The sequence below is a fragment of the Plasmodium coatneyi genome, chromosome 10 (assembly GCF_001680005.1).
Source record: "Plasmodium coatneyi strain Hackeri chromosome 10, complete sequence".
NCBI classification, from domain to species: domain Eukaryota; phylum Apicomplexa; class Aconoidasida; order Haemosporida; family Plasmodiidae; genus Plasmodium; species Plasmodium coatneyi.
In genome coordinates, this window is record NC_033565.1 from 993729 (window position 1) to 1011551 (window position 17823).

The 17823-nt window shown below is 45.0% G+C and overlaps 5 protein-coding genes and 1 non-coding gene across 6 annotated transcripts; 4 read left to right on the top strand and 2 right to left on the bottom strand.

Moving 5' to 3' along the window:
* Positions 1–954: 954 nt before the first annotated feature.
* Positions 955–2332, top strand: PCOAH_00030180 (Ribose 5-phosphate isomerase A; the record flags this gene model as incomplete). The annotated part of the gene is made up of 5 exons (XM_020059820.1): positions 955–978; positions 1248–1409; positions 1555–1722; positions 1873–2124; positions 2225–2332. The coding sequence occupies 5 exons, from the start codon at positions 955–957 to the stop codon at positions 2330–2332; spliced, it is 714 nt and encodes a 237-aa protein (XP_019915410.1).
* Positions 2333–2933: 601 nt separating this feature from the next.
* On the top strand, positions 2934–4674 carry PCOAH_00030190 (Uncharacterized protein; the record flags this gene model as incomplete). Its single annotated transcript, XM_020059821.1, has 6 exons — positions 2934–3145; positions 3284–3468; positions 3595–3637; positions 3749–3817; positions 3988–4081; positions 4204–4674. 6 exons carry the CDS (start codon positions 2959–2961, stop codon positions 4274–4276), a joined length of 651 nt encoding a protein of 216 aa, XP_019915505.1.
* A 619-nt stretch (positions 4675–5293) lies between these two features.
* On the top strand, positions 5294–5366 carry Phe_GAA (the record flags this gene model as incomplete). Its single annotated transcript has 1 exon — positions 5294–5366. It is a non-coding gene; the product is annotated as a tRNA-Phe (tRNA).
* Positions 5367–5996: 630 nt separating this feature from the next.
* Positions 5997–8846, bottom strand: PCOAH_00030210 (Aspartyl-tRNA synthetase; the record flags this gene model as incomplete). Its single annotated transcript, XM_020059822.1, has 1 exon — positions 5997–8846. One exon carries the CDS (start codon positions 8844–8846, stop codon positions 5997–5999), a length of 2850 nt encoding a protein of 949 aa, XP_019915347.1.
* A 745-nt stretch (positions 8847–9591) lies between these two features.
* On the bottom strand, positions 9592–11685 carry PCOAH_00030220 (Uncharacterized protein; the record flags this gene model as incomplete). Its single annotated transcript, XM_020059823.1, has 1 exon — positions 9592–11685. The coding sequence occupies one exon, from the start codon at positions 11683–11685 to the stop codon at positions 9592–9594; it is 2094 nt and encodes a 697-aa protein (XP_019915248.1).
* A 2801-nt stretch (positions 11686–14486) lies between these two features.
* PCOAH_00030230 (Helicase) lies at positions 14487–17411 on the top strand (the record flags this gene model as incomplete). The annotated part of the gene is made up of 1 exon (XM_020059824.1): positions 14487–17411. One exon carries the CDS (start codon positions 14487–14489, stop codon positions 17409–17411), a length of 2925 nt encoding a protein of 974 aa, XP_019915495.1.
* Positions 17412–17823: the final 412 nt, after the last annotated feature.

Here is a 17823-nt window from a genome sequence, read left to right on the forward strand (position 1 = left end):
GTTTGGATGTCCCCCCAACGTTTACAACGAAATAGTTGTCCCACCTGGTGTTGCGGCTATTTGGCTTCTTCTTTCCGTTCTGCCGCGAATTAAAAAAAAAAAAAAAAAAATCAGTTGTCATGTGGTGCACGAGTGCCGGTGCTTTTTTTTTTTTTTTTTTTTTTTCCCGTTTCCTTTCTTTGAATTTGTTTCTGCTCCTTGTGGATGCCTCGTTTCGTTTATGATCTTATCGTGTCGTATTGCATCTTTTTTTTTTTTTTTTCCTCCCGCTGCTTCCTTTTTTTTTCTACTCACTGTTACTACATCACGCCCCTTCTCCATCCAAGTGTATACATTATCCCTTCCCCGTGTATGCCCAGGCAGGGACGTGGAAAATTGCAGCTATACAGATAGATGGGTAGATATGAAGATATGCGAATGGGTATCTGCTGGTTGCCCCTCGCGGAGTTCATATTATAGTTGATTCACCCCCGGCCCCTCTATGTAGAAGAGGCAGAATTTTACCGAACACGTATAAATGTATAACCCACTACTTAGTGTTGCTTTTTTCTTTTTTTCTTCTGACCTCCTATTCTGCCATACATTGTTACATGCCTACCTATGTGAACCATCATGGGGAGTGTGAAACGGAGTACCTAGTTTGTTCTTTGTTCTGAATAGTTTGTTCATTTGTTTATTTGTTTGTTCTTTTTTTTTTTTTTTTTGTTAACCAATTTTTTATGTCTCTCCGGGGGGTTGCAAATATATATGTTTCCATTTCTGTAACGAACCGGATTAACTGCCTATCATAAGTTGGGAGGAGCGCTTCACAAGAGGGGCAATCTAAACTGCTTAGAGTTGTTTGGCCTCAACTGTGAAGCTCACGCCGGGCAGTTATTCCCCTCCTCCGTTTTGTCGTCCGTTTCGGTATCCGTTTCCTCCCCTTCTTAACCGTTACCATCGATGAGCGGACCAATGGACAACCTAAAAAGGCGCGTGGTAAGTCTTCACTACTCAGCTAACGTGTGTTTGTTTGTGCAGGGCGTTAAAGTTGTGCCTTGGTGGAAGAAGCCGAGACCACCTCCTTCTGTTTAAATTTCTCCTCCTTTTTGTCCGAAATTATCTGTGCGGAAAGTACATTCTGCAGAAGGGTGGAAACCAACGAGCTGATGCATTAGCGTACCTACCGGAGTGTTTATTTATGAGTTTCTTCTCTGCTATGGCCGTGTAAAACCTATACCTTCCCTTTACTTGCACTCCACCCCCAGGCCTACAAAGCGGTCGACGATTACGTCCAGTCTAATATGACCATCGGGCTTGGGACTGGTACCACTGTATTTTATGTACTGGAGAGGATCGAGAATTTAATGAGAAATGGGAAGATCAAGAATGTGGTGTGTATCCCCACCAGTATCGACACGGAGATAAAGGTTAGCACAAGGGAACAATGCCTTACCAAGGGAAAAAGTTTCTACACGTGAGGGCCTACTTATCCTCCTTCCCAAACGAACACTAAGTGCTCGTGTCCACGTCTGAACTTTCCTATACCATATATTCCAACCTGATCCCACGCAGGCCAAGAATTTAGGCATCCCCCTGACGACGCTGAGAAAAAATTCCCACATAGACATAGCCATAGATGGTGCAGACGAAATTGACATGGACCTGAATTTGGTCAAAGGTCGAGGTGGAGCCCTCGTGAGGGAGAAGTTGGTTGCCTCCTGTGCATCCTTCCTTATAATTGTAAGGAGCGAACACCAGTGGACGATGTGAAAGCGTACAGGGAGGCTCGTCTTTCTTTGAAAAGTGCCCACGTGGTGTATCCCAGTTACGCTCGATGGGCAATCCGATTTTGCATCCCTTTTTTATTTTTTGTTTTCTCCCCCTGCGCAGATTGTGGACGAATCCAAACTCTGCACGAATGGCCTGGGCACGAAGGGACCAGTGCCAATTGAAATCCTCTCCTTTGGACATGAGAAGATTATTCAGAATTTGCTCCAAATTTCTTCCCTCCAAAATTGCAAGTATAAGTTGCGGGAGAAGAATGGGGAGGTGTACATAACGGACAACAAGAACTTCATCGTCGACTTTTACTTCGCCAATCCGATCGAGGATTTGCTGGACACATGCAACAGGATAAAGATGGTGAGCGCGCCGTTTTGTGTGGCCATTTGATTAACCACTTAACCACTTAATCACTTGACCGTTTGACCATTTCACCTGTTCACCGTTTCACTCTTTGCAGACCACGGGCGTTGTAGACCACGGGATTTTCGTAAACATGACGAGCGTGGCGCTCATAAGCAAACAGGACGGGACGGTCCTGAAGTTGGACAAACATGCAGGCAATTGAGGAGCATTCCACAATGTGGCTATCCATTTTGGTCATCCACTTCGCTAGCCAGCGTTTTTTTTCCTCCCCCATTTTGCAGAAAAATCTTCTGAACCGTTCAGGTGAAAATGGGAAAAAAAAAAAAAAAAAAAAAAAAAACATGGCAGCAGCCGGAATTAAAACATTTCGCTAGCTGCACCATCATTTGTTTTAATTAAAAAATTAAAGGAGTACCTAAAAACTTAGGCCCCTTTTTTTTATTTTTTCGTCACTGGCGCATGTGTGTATGCCTCTGCTTTTATGCTTATTCGTATGTGTTTTTTGGGGGGCCTTCTTGCCCTGTTATGTTGTCCCCCTCGAAGGTGTGTATGTACATGTACCCAAGGTAGCATATGTCTACTTATGAGTCTACATGCACTTGTGTTTGAAGTCCCTGGCGTCCTATGTGAACCGTTTGCCAGCGTGCAGTTGTTTTCACACAACACTAACCATTTCACGTGCCATGCACCCTTGTCTTAAATTTTTAATCAGTTCACCATTGTCACCCCGCTAGTGCAGTTTACCCACTCGGTCGTTCGCCCCACTGCGTTCGTATCATCGTTTTTATTTTCCCCCTCCAAAGAACTCCAACACCGCTGTTTGGAATCATGTATTTGTTTAAGAAGGCCAAAGACTCCATTGTCAATTCGCTGCAATATGATAAGGGGTCACCCCTTATTCGGCTACAAAGCGTCTGCAAGGGGATCCTGTGGGCCACCTTCCTTGTCTCCTTCGCTTTGCTCTCGCTAACTGTGTTAACCATGTACTTCGATCGGACCTTTTTTGTCAACAGAGGTGTGCACAAAAATGGCCCATTTGACGTGTCGTTCCCATGTGGGGCATTCGTACGTTGGTTTGCATAAACCTCCTACATGTATGTTGGGTGCGTCCATCAATTCACTATGCTGCCGCTTCCTCTTTTCCGCATGACAGACCTGCTGCAGATCCTCGCAGTGGCATCTTTCCTCCTCTGTCTGCTGTCCCTAACTATCCTGAGAAGAAAAAGTGGAACCTACATTTATGCCAAAGTCGAGATGTACCCTTTTTCCTTTAAGGACTTAATTGACGTATCGCTGGTGACAGGGACGGTCACGATCTCGGTGCTGGACATCTTCCTGGTGTGTTCCTACCCGCGGGAATGTAGAACTATGTATGAGATGTACTATATATAGAGTGAATGTTACGTTGGTGCCTGTTTTTCACCACCCTCACATGATTCGACTTCCACCACCACCCCTTCTCAGTGCTACCTTTTCCTTATTGTGGTGTTCCTCACCTTTTTAACGGGTACCCTTCAAAAGCTTATTTTATTTTTTCTATGATTAGCATTTCCACTGCTACCTTACGTGAGTAGGAGTAAGTACATTTGTGTGCCTTTTCTTCCTCCCCACCCCATAGCGTTGTTTTCCCTTTATGTATGCCTAGACAACCCGCACATGAAGGACAACGAGAATATCAGCCTTTTCAGTAATGAGCCTATCATGAGCATTACATCATGGAAGCAGCACCCATCCCAGGGTGTCTCCCCCATTTTGTTGTCCACTGTTTGACCTTTATTTTGCCCTGAACAGTCTGTGTTGTGTGCGTTTTTCTCTGCACCCTTTGTGTTTTTTTTTTTTTTTTTTCCCCTCCCGCAGGTACGCAATTTACGTCCGTTTCGTACATCGGGCTGTACGCCATAACTCAGTTTTGTGCATTCAAATCTATGCCCTACCACCCAGTGGAATATTTGTGAGTAGAAGGGGAGGTCCATTTCAGAGTAGTGTAAACGGCAGGAGTTTTTGTTTAACCAGCAAGCATATGCGTGGGCATATTTCCCAACTTGCATGCACATCCCCCCTTTAACATCGCAGGGGATATATAGTTAAAAACATCCTGGAGGACATCTTCTGCGTTGTGAAAAAGGCATGGAAGTTTATATACTAACATAGGAAAAGTGAGTAATTGCCTACCCAATATTATTTCTCATTTTATTCCTTTGGAAGGCCTCTCTTTAACGGTCCTGGAGAGAAGTTGCTGTGTGGACACCCGACGGACTTTTCTCCTGTTAACATGTACATATAAAGTGTATTTTTTTTTTTTTTTAATTTCCATGGACGAGCACAGTTGTGGCAAGTTTTTTTTTTAAATTATATGGACAGGGTTGACCAAGGGAGAGTGATATCCCCCACCCATCGGTGGGTTAAGAATATCCTTTTGTGCCATGTACACACCTGTGTGAAAGACCTTCCCGAAGGAACTGAATTATTTTATGAAGAAACAAAACGGAGAGCATCAACAGAGATGAATTTGTTTACCCTTTTCACCTGAACATGTTCAGGTGAAAATGTTAGGGGGAATATTTTTTTTTTTTTTTTTTTTTTTTTGACTTCCTACCAACCTACCGACATACCTACATACGTAACCTGCCCCCGAAGGGTTACCTCGCGGAGGTAGACGTTTAAAGATAATATACGTATAGGCGGATGGCCCATCAGTTAGCATTGTTGTGAAGCTGCGAAGTGACGCAACCGTCGTAAGTTTTTAGCGCTACCCCTGAGGTGGGGAAATTACGCGACTTTTGGTATGTAGCTATATACCGCTTGTTGGCGCAACTCCGCCGGAACAACATCGTCGTTATTTTTTCTTTTCAACTTTCCTATGGCACTGATGAGAATGTTAAGCGTGTGCTACTGGCTACGCTAAGGAAGTAAAAGTTTTTTTTTTTTTTTTGAGTATTGCCTGGTAGTGTATCGTCGGCGGGAACAAACGTGCTGAAGGAACATCAATTCAATTTCGCAAAAGTGGCATACCGTGGGGGAGTTTTATGCCCCATTTGGGGATTCACTCCGAATCGGCAGAGGGGCGTTTTGCGCGCTGCAATTGGGGTTTCTACTAAGCGGTACGCCGTGATCGGGAGAAGCACCTCTTACTAGGCGTGAGCGAGAAGAAGGCTAAGTATCAGCCGTGATAGCTCAGTTGGGAGAGCGTCAGACTGAAGATCTGAAGGTCCCTGGTTCGATCCCTGGTCACGGCAAACAAACATTTTTTCTCAACAGGGAAAGAGAAAAAAAAATATGAATTCATTTTTACCCTTTCTATGAATTGTAAAAGCGTAATAAAGGTAAAAGAAAAAAAACTTATCCTTTTTAACTGCCACTTGGTAAAAGTTGCGCATCTTTCGCATTTGACCATTTCGCCCCATTTTTTTTTTCTTTTTTTTTTTTTTTTTGCATATGCATTTATAGTGGGCACTTTTCCCATACTACAACCATTCGTAGGTTCATCCCCTTGTTTTGAAGTAGCCGATAATTGGAGCTTTACCTTCATTGGGTTAATTCACCGCTTTGGGTCCCCTCGTACGAGGCATCTGCCTCCAAAAAGGCTATATTAATAGGGGATGCTTTCATTTGGCTGGATAGAGGTGAGAACATGGAAGGTGGAAGGCTTTTCCACGTTTGTGACTCAACACCCTCAAGTAGGTACCACCCTGGTTTGCCTGAACGAGCAAGGCCAATTGAACCAGTGGAGGCTAAACGAATGGAATCCGTTAAACTGTTCGGATGGGTAAAAAGGAGAAAAATAAAAAGGCGTTCCTTTAGGGGTATGAAAATAAGTACGTGGGGTTGGGCGCTACAATTGCACCTGTTCATAGTGATCCCCCCGGTTATTCACAAAAAACGGCGCGCTTCACATTCCCCAGGTTGAGCGCAGCAAGCAGGTACCGTTCGAAGCCGAGCGCCAAGCCCCCATGGGGCTTCGAACCAAAACGAAACGAATTTATGTATTTACTTAAAGTGGAGTTGCTGTCTATTAAATCTTCACACTTCTTGAGGTAATCCGAGAGGGAAAAGTTGGTCTTTTCCGTGACGGGTAATGCACAGGAGAATTTTCCTTGTGGATTCTCTACGGACCCACAGGTGTTCACTACTTTGAATAGGAGAATAGGTAAGTGGTTGATTCGCTGACTGCCGGAAATGATTTCGACTCCCTTGTAGAAAAAGTCGAAGCTGTTCGTAAACCTCATGTCGTAGAGGTTGTGTGCTGTGTAGTATGGTCTGAGGTGCCATGGGTACTGATCTATTATGAACAGGTCGACGTCAAAGTTTTTTTTCAGAAACTGGTGTAGGAACTGTAGTTCTTCGTTGGTGAAGTCGGGAGAGTGCAGGTACTTTTCCTTTAACGCTGCGCTATGTGCCGATTCGGTTACATACACTTCGTCTCCTTCTTCATGTGGGTTCTTGCGTAGCAGATTCAGCATGGAGTATTTACATTCGACCTGTCCATCTGTGCCAACTGGCGCATTTGCCGTGGTACCTCCCTCATACAGGCGGTTAAGAAAGAGGAGTACCCTCTTGTAGAGCTCATCCCGGTCGAACCTGTTTAGGAAGGCGTAAACATTCTCCTCCTGTTGGTTCGCTTGTCCTGATGATGACTTCCCGTCGATGGGGACACCTCCCTGGTATATACGGTACGTGTTTTCCACCTTCTGATTAAAGTACACGTTGTGTAGCATGTCACCAGGGGGTGCTTCAAATGATAGTCTTTTCTTTAATTCTTCCTTTTCCTCATTGGTGAGAATTCTTACACCCTCCTTGGCAAAGTTACCTCCTACGTGTGACTTCTTCCTCCCTCCTTCCTGCATGTCAAGGGGAGAGCAACCAGTAGTAGCATTCAGGTCTCTTGAGTAATATTTGTGTAGTATGTCTTTTGCCTCGCAAAAGGAGAGCACAAAAGGAACGTCGGGAAATTTGCTAGGTTCTAAATGGTAACCTCCAAAAAAGGAGCTAATTAAACTTAACTCCTCCCCAAAGGTGTTAAGCATATACCCATTTAGCCGCTTTAACAGATTATACATGGGGATAATTATTTCGTAGTAATTCTGGTAGAGGACTCTCTCTATGTCTAGCGAAAGGAACTCATTCAGATGCCTTGACGTGTTAAACTTTTCATTCCTGTAGGAGTAGTTCATCTCGTAGATTCGCTCAAAGTCGGCGTTTATTAACATTTGTTTGTAGAATTGGGGACTCTGTGCTAGTATCACTTTTTCCCCCTCGATTTTGTAGCACCTGGAACCTCCTTCCGACCCGTTCAATTGGCAACCGGGGCGGCCATCCACCGAAGCGGAAGTGGTGCCCACTGCAACACCTGCATCACCTGCATCACCTGCAGTGTGTTCTCCACCGAGGTCAACCAACTTCGACGTGAACACCTCTGTGTATCCATCCCGCCGAAGCATCTCCCTTAACTGTTGTGCAATTCGGTTCTTCATTTGAAACACGAGGTGGTTCATGGGGTGTCTGTGGTGGAGGCTGGGGTGTTGCAGCTTCAGGATGACTTCGCTGGTGTTTAGTTTAGTGGGTCGGCGAGCAACACCATCGGTACTACCATCATCATCATGTTTATTACCATCATGTTTATTAGCACCATCATGTTTATTACCATCATGTTCATTACCATCATGTTTATTACCATCATGTTTATTACCATCACTGACGATGACGCCACATTTTTGCGCCGCCCAGAACGCCCTGCCCTCGTTCACCATAACAGGCACATCATCAAACGCTTCCGAAATACATTGGATGCTCCTCACGACGATCTCTATGCACTTTTCATTCAGTATGCTCTCCAAAAAGGGAACCCCACTTGTGCTTAAATCCCCATGTACCTTCACATGTCCAACAATGTCTACCACACTTTCGTTCCGTATCTTTTTTATATAGCTGTGCAGAGGATCCTCCCATTCGGTGCTTCTTCCTTTTTTTTCATACACACAGGTGAGATAAACTCCCCCTTCTTGTCTGAGGCGAAGGAAAATCCTTTTCGATTGCTTCACTTTCTGTTCCACTCTTCCTCTGATGAGAGTGTAATTCTGGTCGATAATGGTCTTCTTGGTACTTCCCTCTGAATGAGTAGCTTCACTGGGGGGGCTGCTACACGAGGAGAATTCCCCTCCGTGCTGCTCAATGTAGTGCACAATCTGTTCATACGTCGAATAGCAATTTTGCCTACTTCCAGTTCCGTAGAAAAAGGAAAAGTCGCCCACTTGGGTGAGGTGCAGTAGGGGGGCATGTCCACTGTGATCACTCTCCCTAGGGTGTTCCTCCTGTCCCTCCCCATTCAGCTTGGCAATATAAACGGCAGAGCTGCGATTCTCCCTACAGGAAAAGGGATGTATATATTTTTTTCTCTTCCCATGAGGGAGTCCTCTTCTGGTCTTATCACTCACGTGAAGGAAGCCTACTGGTGGTGAGACGTCACCTCCGAAAAGGCTACTCAATTGACTTGTCGTTCTTTTGTGTATCCTACTTGGGGAGAGGCAGCTGTTACTAAAGCACTGCCTTGGACTCCGCCCCACTGAACTTCTAACATAGGCAAGTTGTTCTCTCCTAGGGGTCCCTCGACTTAAATTTATGCTACAGTTTCCCTTCTGCCTGTAGCAGAGGATGGACTCCTGCAGGTACGTCATCATATATATGCGCCATAGGAGGAGTACCCCCCTTGCAAGTTTCATTTTGGCGCTTCATCGGGTCACCCTCCGCCATCGCTTACTCTGCCGCGTTACCACGTTACCGTTCTACCGCTTTACCGCTTCCACGATGCACACCTGAGGGGAAGGGTCAAAGAGGGAGCTCTAACCCTGTCGTCACTTCCTCCATTATGGTTGTTTGGCCACCAAAATGGGATGGAGAAAAAAAAAGCATCGCAAGTAGAAGGGGAGAGTGTTTTAGGTGCCAAGTACGACGAAGAAAAAGTGCACTGAGTTCCCCACTGAGCAGTTCTGCCTGATCTGTGTACCCCCTCGACCTAAATAAACACCACGCGGAACAAAATTGGAGACCCCGCAAGAGGTTTTTTTTCACCTTTAACATTATTTGACCAACGGGTCTACACGAAAAGGGGGCAGGGACCACCCGTATAGGTGGTAATACCATCCCCCGTTTACACAAAAATTTTAAAAAAAAAAAAAAAAAAAGTTACAATCAGTAAGTTTAGTTGTTACACAAATGGGGGGGAAATCATCATCATTGGTGTGGAGTCAAATGGAATTATCACGAAAAAAAAAAAAAAAAAAAAAAAAAAATATCAAAAAGCTGAGTGAACTAACAGGGGTGTGGTGAGGCAATGATTAGGCGACATCGCGTCGTGATCATGTGGACGGGGTAGTGAGCTCTCCCAGGGGGGTTCCGCCCTTTGATCCCACATAGAGTTATTAAAACGCCATTATGCTGTTATGCTGTTGCGCTGCTACGCTGTTGCTACCTTGTCGGAATGGTCCCCACCAGGTTCAGAAAGAGGAAGACCCAAAAGTCGCGGCTGGTGACCAAGCACCTGAGAAACTTCCTATAGGGGGCGTTGCAGGTCTTGCTCAGGGTACCCACATTATGCTCAGTTAATTTCGTATTAAAAGGAGAAAAGAACAGAGCCCAAAAGGCTTCGTACTTCTCCTGCTGGATTAGCATGCGTAGTCTGGTGTGTATGTCTTTGTAGAGGTGCCACACATTCGCGGCAACGCATCTGTGTAGTTTTAGGGAACCTTTATCGACTAGAATGAACTTCGACGGGGGTGCATCTTTTTGGTTGTCCTCTCTGTGGTGTTCATCCGGGGGAAGACAAACAGGGTTACCCCCCTTTCGCATGATCTCATCAAAAAGGTTCCACACATGACGCACAATCGGTACGTGGTTGCAGTGTCTTAGAAAGTACAGAAGCATGTCGGAAAGGTCCAGCCAAGTCATGTCGTTCATATAGCCAGTATCTATCTGGTTATCTGCTTCCCCCTTTTGGCTAGTTCCTTCTCCATAAAAAGTATCCTTTTTATTTTTCTCATATTTGGATGGGATCAAGTTCCTTACGTGCATTAAGTTGTAGTAAAAATCGGGATCAATTCTTTTCCTTATTTCTGTGGAATCAAATAAGTACGTTTCATAATCCGTTTTACTGTTCGCTCTGCATCTAATTAAGAAGTGCATATTTTCACTCAACAGGATATTAAAAAAGGTCATGTAATTATGCCAGAAGTAATTTCTCAAATAGTCTAGCATATTCTTACAGTGGTGTTGAATTACGTTGTAAAAAAAGAGGCAGTATTTCCCTTGCGGGTAGTAGAGCTTAAAATTGCTAACCTCGTCATCCTCTATCGAGGAAAATAAACTGATCTCCTTGTGGATCTGCTCCAACATGGCACTCCTCCTCTGATGGTAGGACGGGGGGTAGGAACACCGGTACATGGTCTCGTGGTTCTCTTTTATATTTAGACACGCCTCCTTAAAGTACAGCATAAAATTGTTGATGTGCACGTTTATTGCATTCATCTTTTGTTGGATGCTCATTTGGGTTATGTCATTTAGGAAGTTCCTCTGTAGGAACAGTTCATACGGGTCACCCTCCATTGGGGCGTGTCCCTCCGTTTGGGATTTCACCCCCCCTTGGGTCGGTTCCCCCCCCGGGGTGATCCCCTTCATGACGTAATGCAAGTGGCTAAAGTACGACACGAACATGTTATACAGATAAAGGGTCTCTTCGCTGAATTCCCTGTAGGCAGTCACCACGGGGTTGTATTCCCCTCGATCTCTCTTCCCTCCAGGAACGCTTAGTTCACCCTTCATTCGTGATCCCGCATCCGTTTGTAAGGGCTCCTTGTTCTGCTGCTTCTTCAGAGGGTCATAACCCAGCAATATTTTCACATTGATGTTTCGTCGGTTTGTTTCCTGGTTGGCGTTATTTGCAGGGTTCTGCTCCACTTCGGTCATCACTATAAAGTATCCTGCCGCCTTGTAGTTGTGCTTGGTTTTGTCTGACAAACGGCTACTTACCGGCGGGTTGGTGTCTTGGGGAGGGTGATTGTACGAAACTATTTGCCATTCTGGTTCCTCGGGGTCGCAACTCGGGTTGGAACTTAAATCGGCAGGTGGGCAGCTGTTCAGACGGCCACCTCGATCATCACTTCGACTACCTCCTCGACCTCCACCTGGACAGCTGATTGGAGAGCTGACTGGACAGTTGTTTATACCGCCGCTATGCTCGGAGCAGGGGAACCCCTTCGCAACGCACCTGTACTGCTTGAGCAGCTTCAACCTGTTCGGTTGCCCCGTACTTCTTACATACTCCTTCTTGCCAATTCGTTTAGCTCCACTTTGAAATCTCCTTTGACCCAAAAAATGAACAACCGGACTTAAGTACCCGTTGACATTTTTCCTTATTTTGTTCGCACTTATATTCATGTTTGTGTAGTTGCCATTCCAGACGGGGGAGAAGGTCCGTATCTTTACGCCGGTCATGTAGATTGGCGCGCCGTTTACGTTGCACAGAGGGGCACTTCCAGGCATGACGCTGTTGCCACTGTGGTACATGGTTTTTGCAGGTGGGCAGATGTGTAGATAAGCAGATACATATACGGGGTATATCTTTTCACCAACACGTTGGCACTCTTTTTGGAGAAGCGAAATCAATTCGCTACTGTCACGTATTCGACAGTGAGCACCACCGGTCGTCACTTCTTCCTGCACAGCAGCAAAACCAGTTGTGATCTGTTATTCCTTCCCAAACGTTTTCGTTCTAAAGGTCTCACAAGGTGGTTTGTTCTACCTCCGCGCGTGCGTGCTTAACGGATGAACAGGCAAGTACGCAAAAAAAAAATAAAATAATAATAGCAAAATTGTAAAACAAAAAAATAACCTACGCAACGGTTATGAAAACCACAACTGTTGGCGTAAAACTTAAAGCGGCGGCATACATCACGTGTCCTCCAAACGGCTTTTATCGTGCCACATGGAGGAGAAAAAAAATAGCTTACAGTCCAGCATATGTACAAAATTGTACCCTGTGGATGTGCAACGGGGGTATATAGCTACTTCCAAGCGTATCGTTCTTTATGCCACAATGAGATAATATACGGCTCCTCCTTGGACGGAAAAAAAAAAAGTCGCTAACTGATCAAGGCTGCCATTCTGTGGATCCCCTCCATCCCATTAGCGTAACCCCCCTGTGATGGATAAAATCATCCTGTTGGGAACAGTTCTAATCATGTTCCCTGCTCAAAAGGGGTACCATAAAAACGGTTGCAATATTGCTATGCTACCATGCTGAGAAGGTAACATTGGTTGTAACGTTGCCGCATGAGGGCTTCCCTCCTGCTTATACGCATCAAGGAGGGGAGGAAAATATGCCATACGGCAAGGCAAATAATGTACTAGAAAAGAGTTGCCAAACAGTTGCAAAAAGAAAGTAACCATTAGTAACTCCATCTGTAGCTGTACAAACGATATGTTTGTAAGGTATGCATGCCAAGGACGGACGCCAGAATAACAAAAAATAAACGAGACGACCGAAATGACAAAGCTGTATGAACAGAAAGAGAAAAAAAAAAAAAAAAAAAAAAAAAAAAAGTACAATACAATGCAAACAGTATATTATATATCGCTATGTTCCCATTTTGGCGCAAAAATAACCTTGCCGTTAAGGCTTTTTTTTTTTTTTTTTTTTTTTTGCAAAAATAGCTAGCTAAAGCATTGCGAGTTAAGTTTTCCGTATGGGCAAAATTACCGGTAGGAATTTTACAAAAGGGAAAATTATAACTAGCACTAAGCTTCGGGGAGGGGACGCTTAGCAAGCATTGGAGGAACAAAGAAAAGCATGCATTTTGCTCTCCTTTTGTGCCCATGGGGTAACGTGCATGCACAGAGGGCGCTTTTATATTTGACGAAAAGGAGACGCAAAAAGGAAAGGGAAATATTAGGTCGTGTCATATGACATTCACGTGTACCTTGATACCACTCAATTTTTCATCCGACCTCGTATTACCATTTTAGCGTCTGGAATAGTGTCAGCTGGTGGATCTTGTGCCGCGGCCTGCATGATCAGCCACTGGATGGATACTCATATAAGTGCATACTTATCGGGGAGAATTACTGCTCACCTCTTTTCACAGCGTGGCTGCGGGGCACTACCCCACGCGCGTGTCTTTATGGCATAAGCACCACTTGGGGTGCAAGATCCTAAGGGGATCCCTTCTTACACCATCTCTCAGCGGAACAAATTCGAAACAATTCCCATGTTGTGGCCACCGGGGATGTTCGTATCTCCCCGTTTGGAAAAATTAAGAGGCAAAAATTAAGGCTGCCAAAAGGTGGGTAACCTTTGGGGTGACCTCATCAGACAGGGAGGGAAGCTTCACCACTTTTTAAAAAAACTGAGGCACGGAAAGGAACAAAAAAACGACGTGAATGTTCCACTCCGATAGGACGTTATCATCTGCTATGTAAAGGGGGTGATCGATCACACATGGATCATCGGTGTAATAAAACTAACTTGTTCAACCAAAAATTTGGAGGCTCCCCCTTTTTGGTTACTCCTTTTGTGTGCAAGTGGAGGAGGACATACCTTCCCATCATGTTATTTTTTCTTGTGGCAAAAAAAAGGTGTCAATTTGGATGGCGTTCCGGTAGGAATACTCTCTCACGCCTGGAAAAGGGAAATACCGTAACGTTCTGCCTTCGAATGGTCCTACGTAAATTTGCGGAGGATGCACAGTTTACACGCCGAGGAGGACCCGTTACTCTTTTACGTCGTTTTTTTTTTTTTTTTTTTTTTTTTTTTGGCCGCTGTTGTGCGTGCGTTGTTCGCTGCAAGTTGGCAACCCTGCCAAGTGTAAGAACATGTCGAATGGGACACCCATGCACTTCGCGTAAAATGAGACATTTGCACATGGTGCATACTCCATTGGGGAAGAGTGACGAATGAGCGGGGGGCGAAACGAATCTGCAATGTCAGTGTGTGTTACCTATGAAGAGGTGTTTATTTTCCCCAAATGGGGTTAAAGGCTTTTTTTTTTTTTTTTTTTAATTGGCATAAATTTACAAGCTTAATTGCCGCACTGGAGTTTTTTTTTTTTTTTCTGCCCCATTTTTTGCTCAGCTTGACTGAACCAGCGTGAGCAGATAGCCAGATGGCGTGATATGATTACGGTGTGTGGATTTTTTAAGAGGAGGCCTTCTCCTGTGAGAACCTTCCCAGGTGTGAATACCCCGTGGAAAGCAGAACTGTGCGACGGCGCAGGTGAAGCAACTGCCACGGGGGACACATTGGTGAACGCCCAAGTAGACGTGCTAGGGGGGGAAAAATGCATAGGGGAGAGTTCCAAAAGATTGTTGAAATGAAACGCCGCAAGGGAAGTGATGGTGACACGAGTGACGATCGGCTGGATGCAACGAATTCGCCGAATGCGCCAAATGCACGCCTCAGTCTAATCAAGGATAAGTCATGGAGCAGCGAAAGCATGTTTAATAGCATCCTCTACAGCAACTTATCTACAGAACAAATAAAAATAGTGCAGGTTCCCCTGAATAGGAATTTATGCATTATTGCCTGTCCAGGGTCAGGCAAAACGTCTACGCTGACGGCACGCATTATCAGGAGCATCATCGAAAAGAAGAAATCTGTTGTGTGTATAACGTTCACGAATTATGCAGCCAACGATTTGAAGGAAAAAATTACAAAAAAGGTGAACTGCTTGATAGACCTATTTTTAGACGCAGATGTAAGGTGCAAACTCTTCACCGACGAAACGTCTAGGAAGAAGTGTGACACGAGTAGCAACATCCACAGTAGGACTAAGCTGAAGGTTCTACACACAGTCATGTTTATAGGAACGATTCACTCCTTCTGTAGGTATCTCCTGTTCAAGTATAAGGGGCCCTTTAAAATATTAACCGATTTTATCAGTTCAAATGTTATTAAATTAGCCTTTAGTAATTTTTACGCGTCTTTCCTGAAGGGGAAATCCACACAGGGTGTTGGAGGGAATTGTTTTGGGTCAGGCAAAGACACAGGGGATGACCAGAAAGGGTCATTCGATTTGTTGAACTTTCTAAACACCTTGAAGGAAGGGTTCAGTAAGAGGGACGCGCAGGAGATCGAGGACGAGGCGGAAAACGAAGAAGGTGACGATGACAACGGTGAGGAGGACGATCGTGACGATGAGGATGGGGACCACTTTTACAACTACCTGTACCACGTCAACCACGCGAACGGGCAGAAGGACCGCTTCGAGCATGCAGACATACCAAGTATACTGAAAAAAAAACACATATTATTTTTGAAAAAAAAAATAAAACTTTTCAAATACGTGGAACTGTACAGCCTGAAGGTGGAGATGAACCCTGTGGAGGAAAAATTCTACGAGGAGTACAAAAGGATCCTGCAAAGTGCCAAACATATCTACTACGACTTCGATGATTTGCTTATCGAGACGTACAGACTGATGAAGGGGGATCTGCATATTCGGGATAGGATACTGGCCGAATGGAACTACATGTTTTGTGACGAGTTCCAGGATATCAACACAACGCAGTTTAACATTCTGCAGTTTTTTGCGAATGCAAATTGTGACGGATACTCGACGGGGATCGGGTCATCACACAGGGAAAACCATCCCAACGGGGAAAAGCATTCCAGTGGTTCTTACGAACCAGATAGGGGCCTCACCGTCATCGGGGACGACGACCAATCCATTTACTCCTTCAGGGGTGCCCACATTAACGTGTTCGACAGAATCATAAAAGAACACAACTGCCTGCTGTTCAAACTGGGTACAAATTTTAGAAGCACCAAAGAAATCGTACGAGTTTCCTGCAACCTCATCCTGCATAATGCCAGTTGTAGAATAGAAAAGCAGCTACAGACGAATAATGTGCAGGGAGAGAAGGTGAACTTTCATGCGTTCAGAACGAACAATGACCAGGTGTCCTTTATCCTATGCCAAATAATTTTTTTAAAAAAAAAGTACAGCTACAAGTTTGGCGATTTTGTCATTCTGTCCAGGACGAACAGGACGCTGAAGGAGACCCTCAAGTGCATGCACAGCGTGGATGTGAGGAGGAGGGCCGTCAAATTCTTTCACGAAATGAGCAAGGTTGAGATGCATGCGGCAGGATGTGTTTCACCCGGGGGAGACCACCCTTGGACGGACGTAACCCCAGACACGTTCAAAATACCAATCAAAGAGCTGAACAAGAAGAAGTCCTTCTTCGGGTCGAAGGAAATCGTAGAACTGATAACCGTTCTCAGATTCCTCCTCAACGTGGACGACGACATCATATTGAAGAAGGCCTTTAAAATTATAAAAAATGACAAGGCGGTTAGGGGCATATTGGAAAAGCTGGAAAGCAGCAACGTTGGCCGTAGAGCGGAAGATGCAGAAGTATCGTCAACCGACACGGGGGGGACAGACCCATATGAGGAAAGCAGCCCCTCCCTTTTTAACCGTATCGAGAGGATCAGCCACTGGTACATCCTCTGGAAGAGGAATCAATTGGACGGAAACGAGATCCACCAGTTAGACATATTCACAGAAGAGGAAATAAAAAAAATTTTAGACTTTTTTTTTTGCGTAAATTATTTTTTAAAATTCGCATCAAAGGCTAACTCTGTGTATAGCCTGGTGATGGAAATGCTGAACAAAACGGGTTTCGTGAACAGGACTCTCAGAAGGATAAGACGAAGACGGGGCGGCCAGATGGAACAACCGAACCAACCGGACCAACCGGATCAGCAGTATGAACGGAGGAAGCGCTCCTTCGACGAGTGCACGGGTGAGAGGGATGCGGGCCACGCCGACCTCGTGAACGAACTAAAGATCAAGCAGGACCTCCGCACGTACTTCGGACTGAGCGAGGAAGACCTTGCCGAACAGGAAATGCAGAACATATTTGTCCTCTTAGAAATGACAATGGAATACAAGCCGAATGAGATAAATGAGAAATGTTCAGACTGTCTGATTTCCTTTCTAAACGATTTTAAAAATGACATACACGACAGGATGTTGGTAGAGAAGGTAACCCTGACGACGATACACAAGTCGAAGGGGTTGGAGTGGAAGGTGGTCTTCATTGTAAACGCTATGGAAGGGGAAATTCCCCAGACGGCGGAAAATAATAGGGACATAATTGAGGAGAGGAAAATCTTTTATGTAGGCATTACTAGGGCCAAGTTTTTCCTGTACCTGCTCTGCTTCCTGCAGAACAATCACACGGCAGAGAGGAACACCGTTTCGCGCTTCGTCAGTCAGATGGCCATTTAAGCCGACCTTCAGGGCGGCATATATCGCAATAGCGTTTTATCGCCTTTTTTTAGAGGAGCCTTTTTTTTTTTTTTTGTGTCATTACAAGGCAGGAATAGGAAGAATGATATGACGCGTTGAATTAGTTCCATGATTTAGCAAAGCTACGCTGCACGTTGGGCATTCCCGCGTGCGTGTGTGCTGTGCTGAGGGGGGGAGCCCTTCCGTCTTTTTTGCGGTGGAGTGGCGAAACGGAAACTATTGTGCCGACTTCCATCTGTCAGGAATCCTTCCACGTGGGAAAGGCATCACCAACTGTAGTGTCCCCCCTTTGTATAAGCGTCCAATGTGTGCCCACAAAATGTAGAAGGATTTTTTTTTTTTTTTTTAAATTCTTTCCCATTCGTAACATCCCTTCCGCTGCGCCTGAACC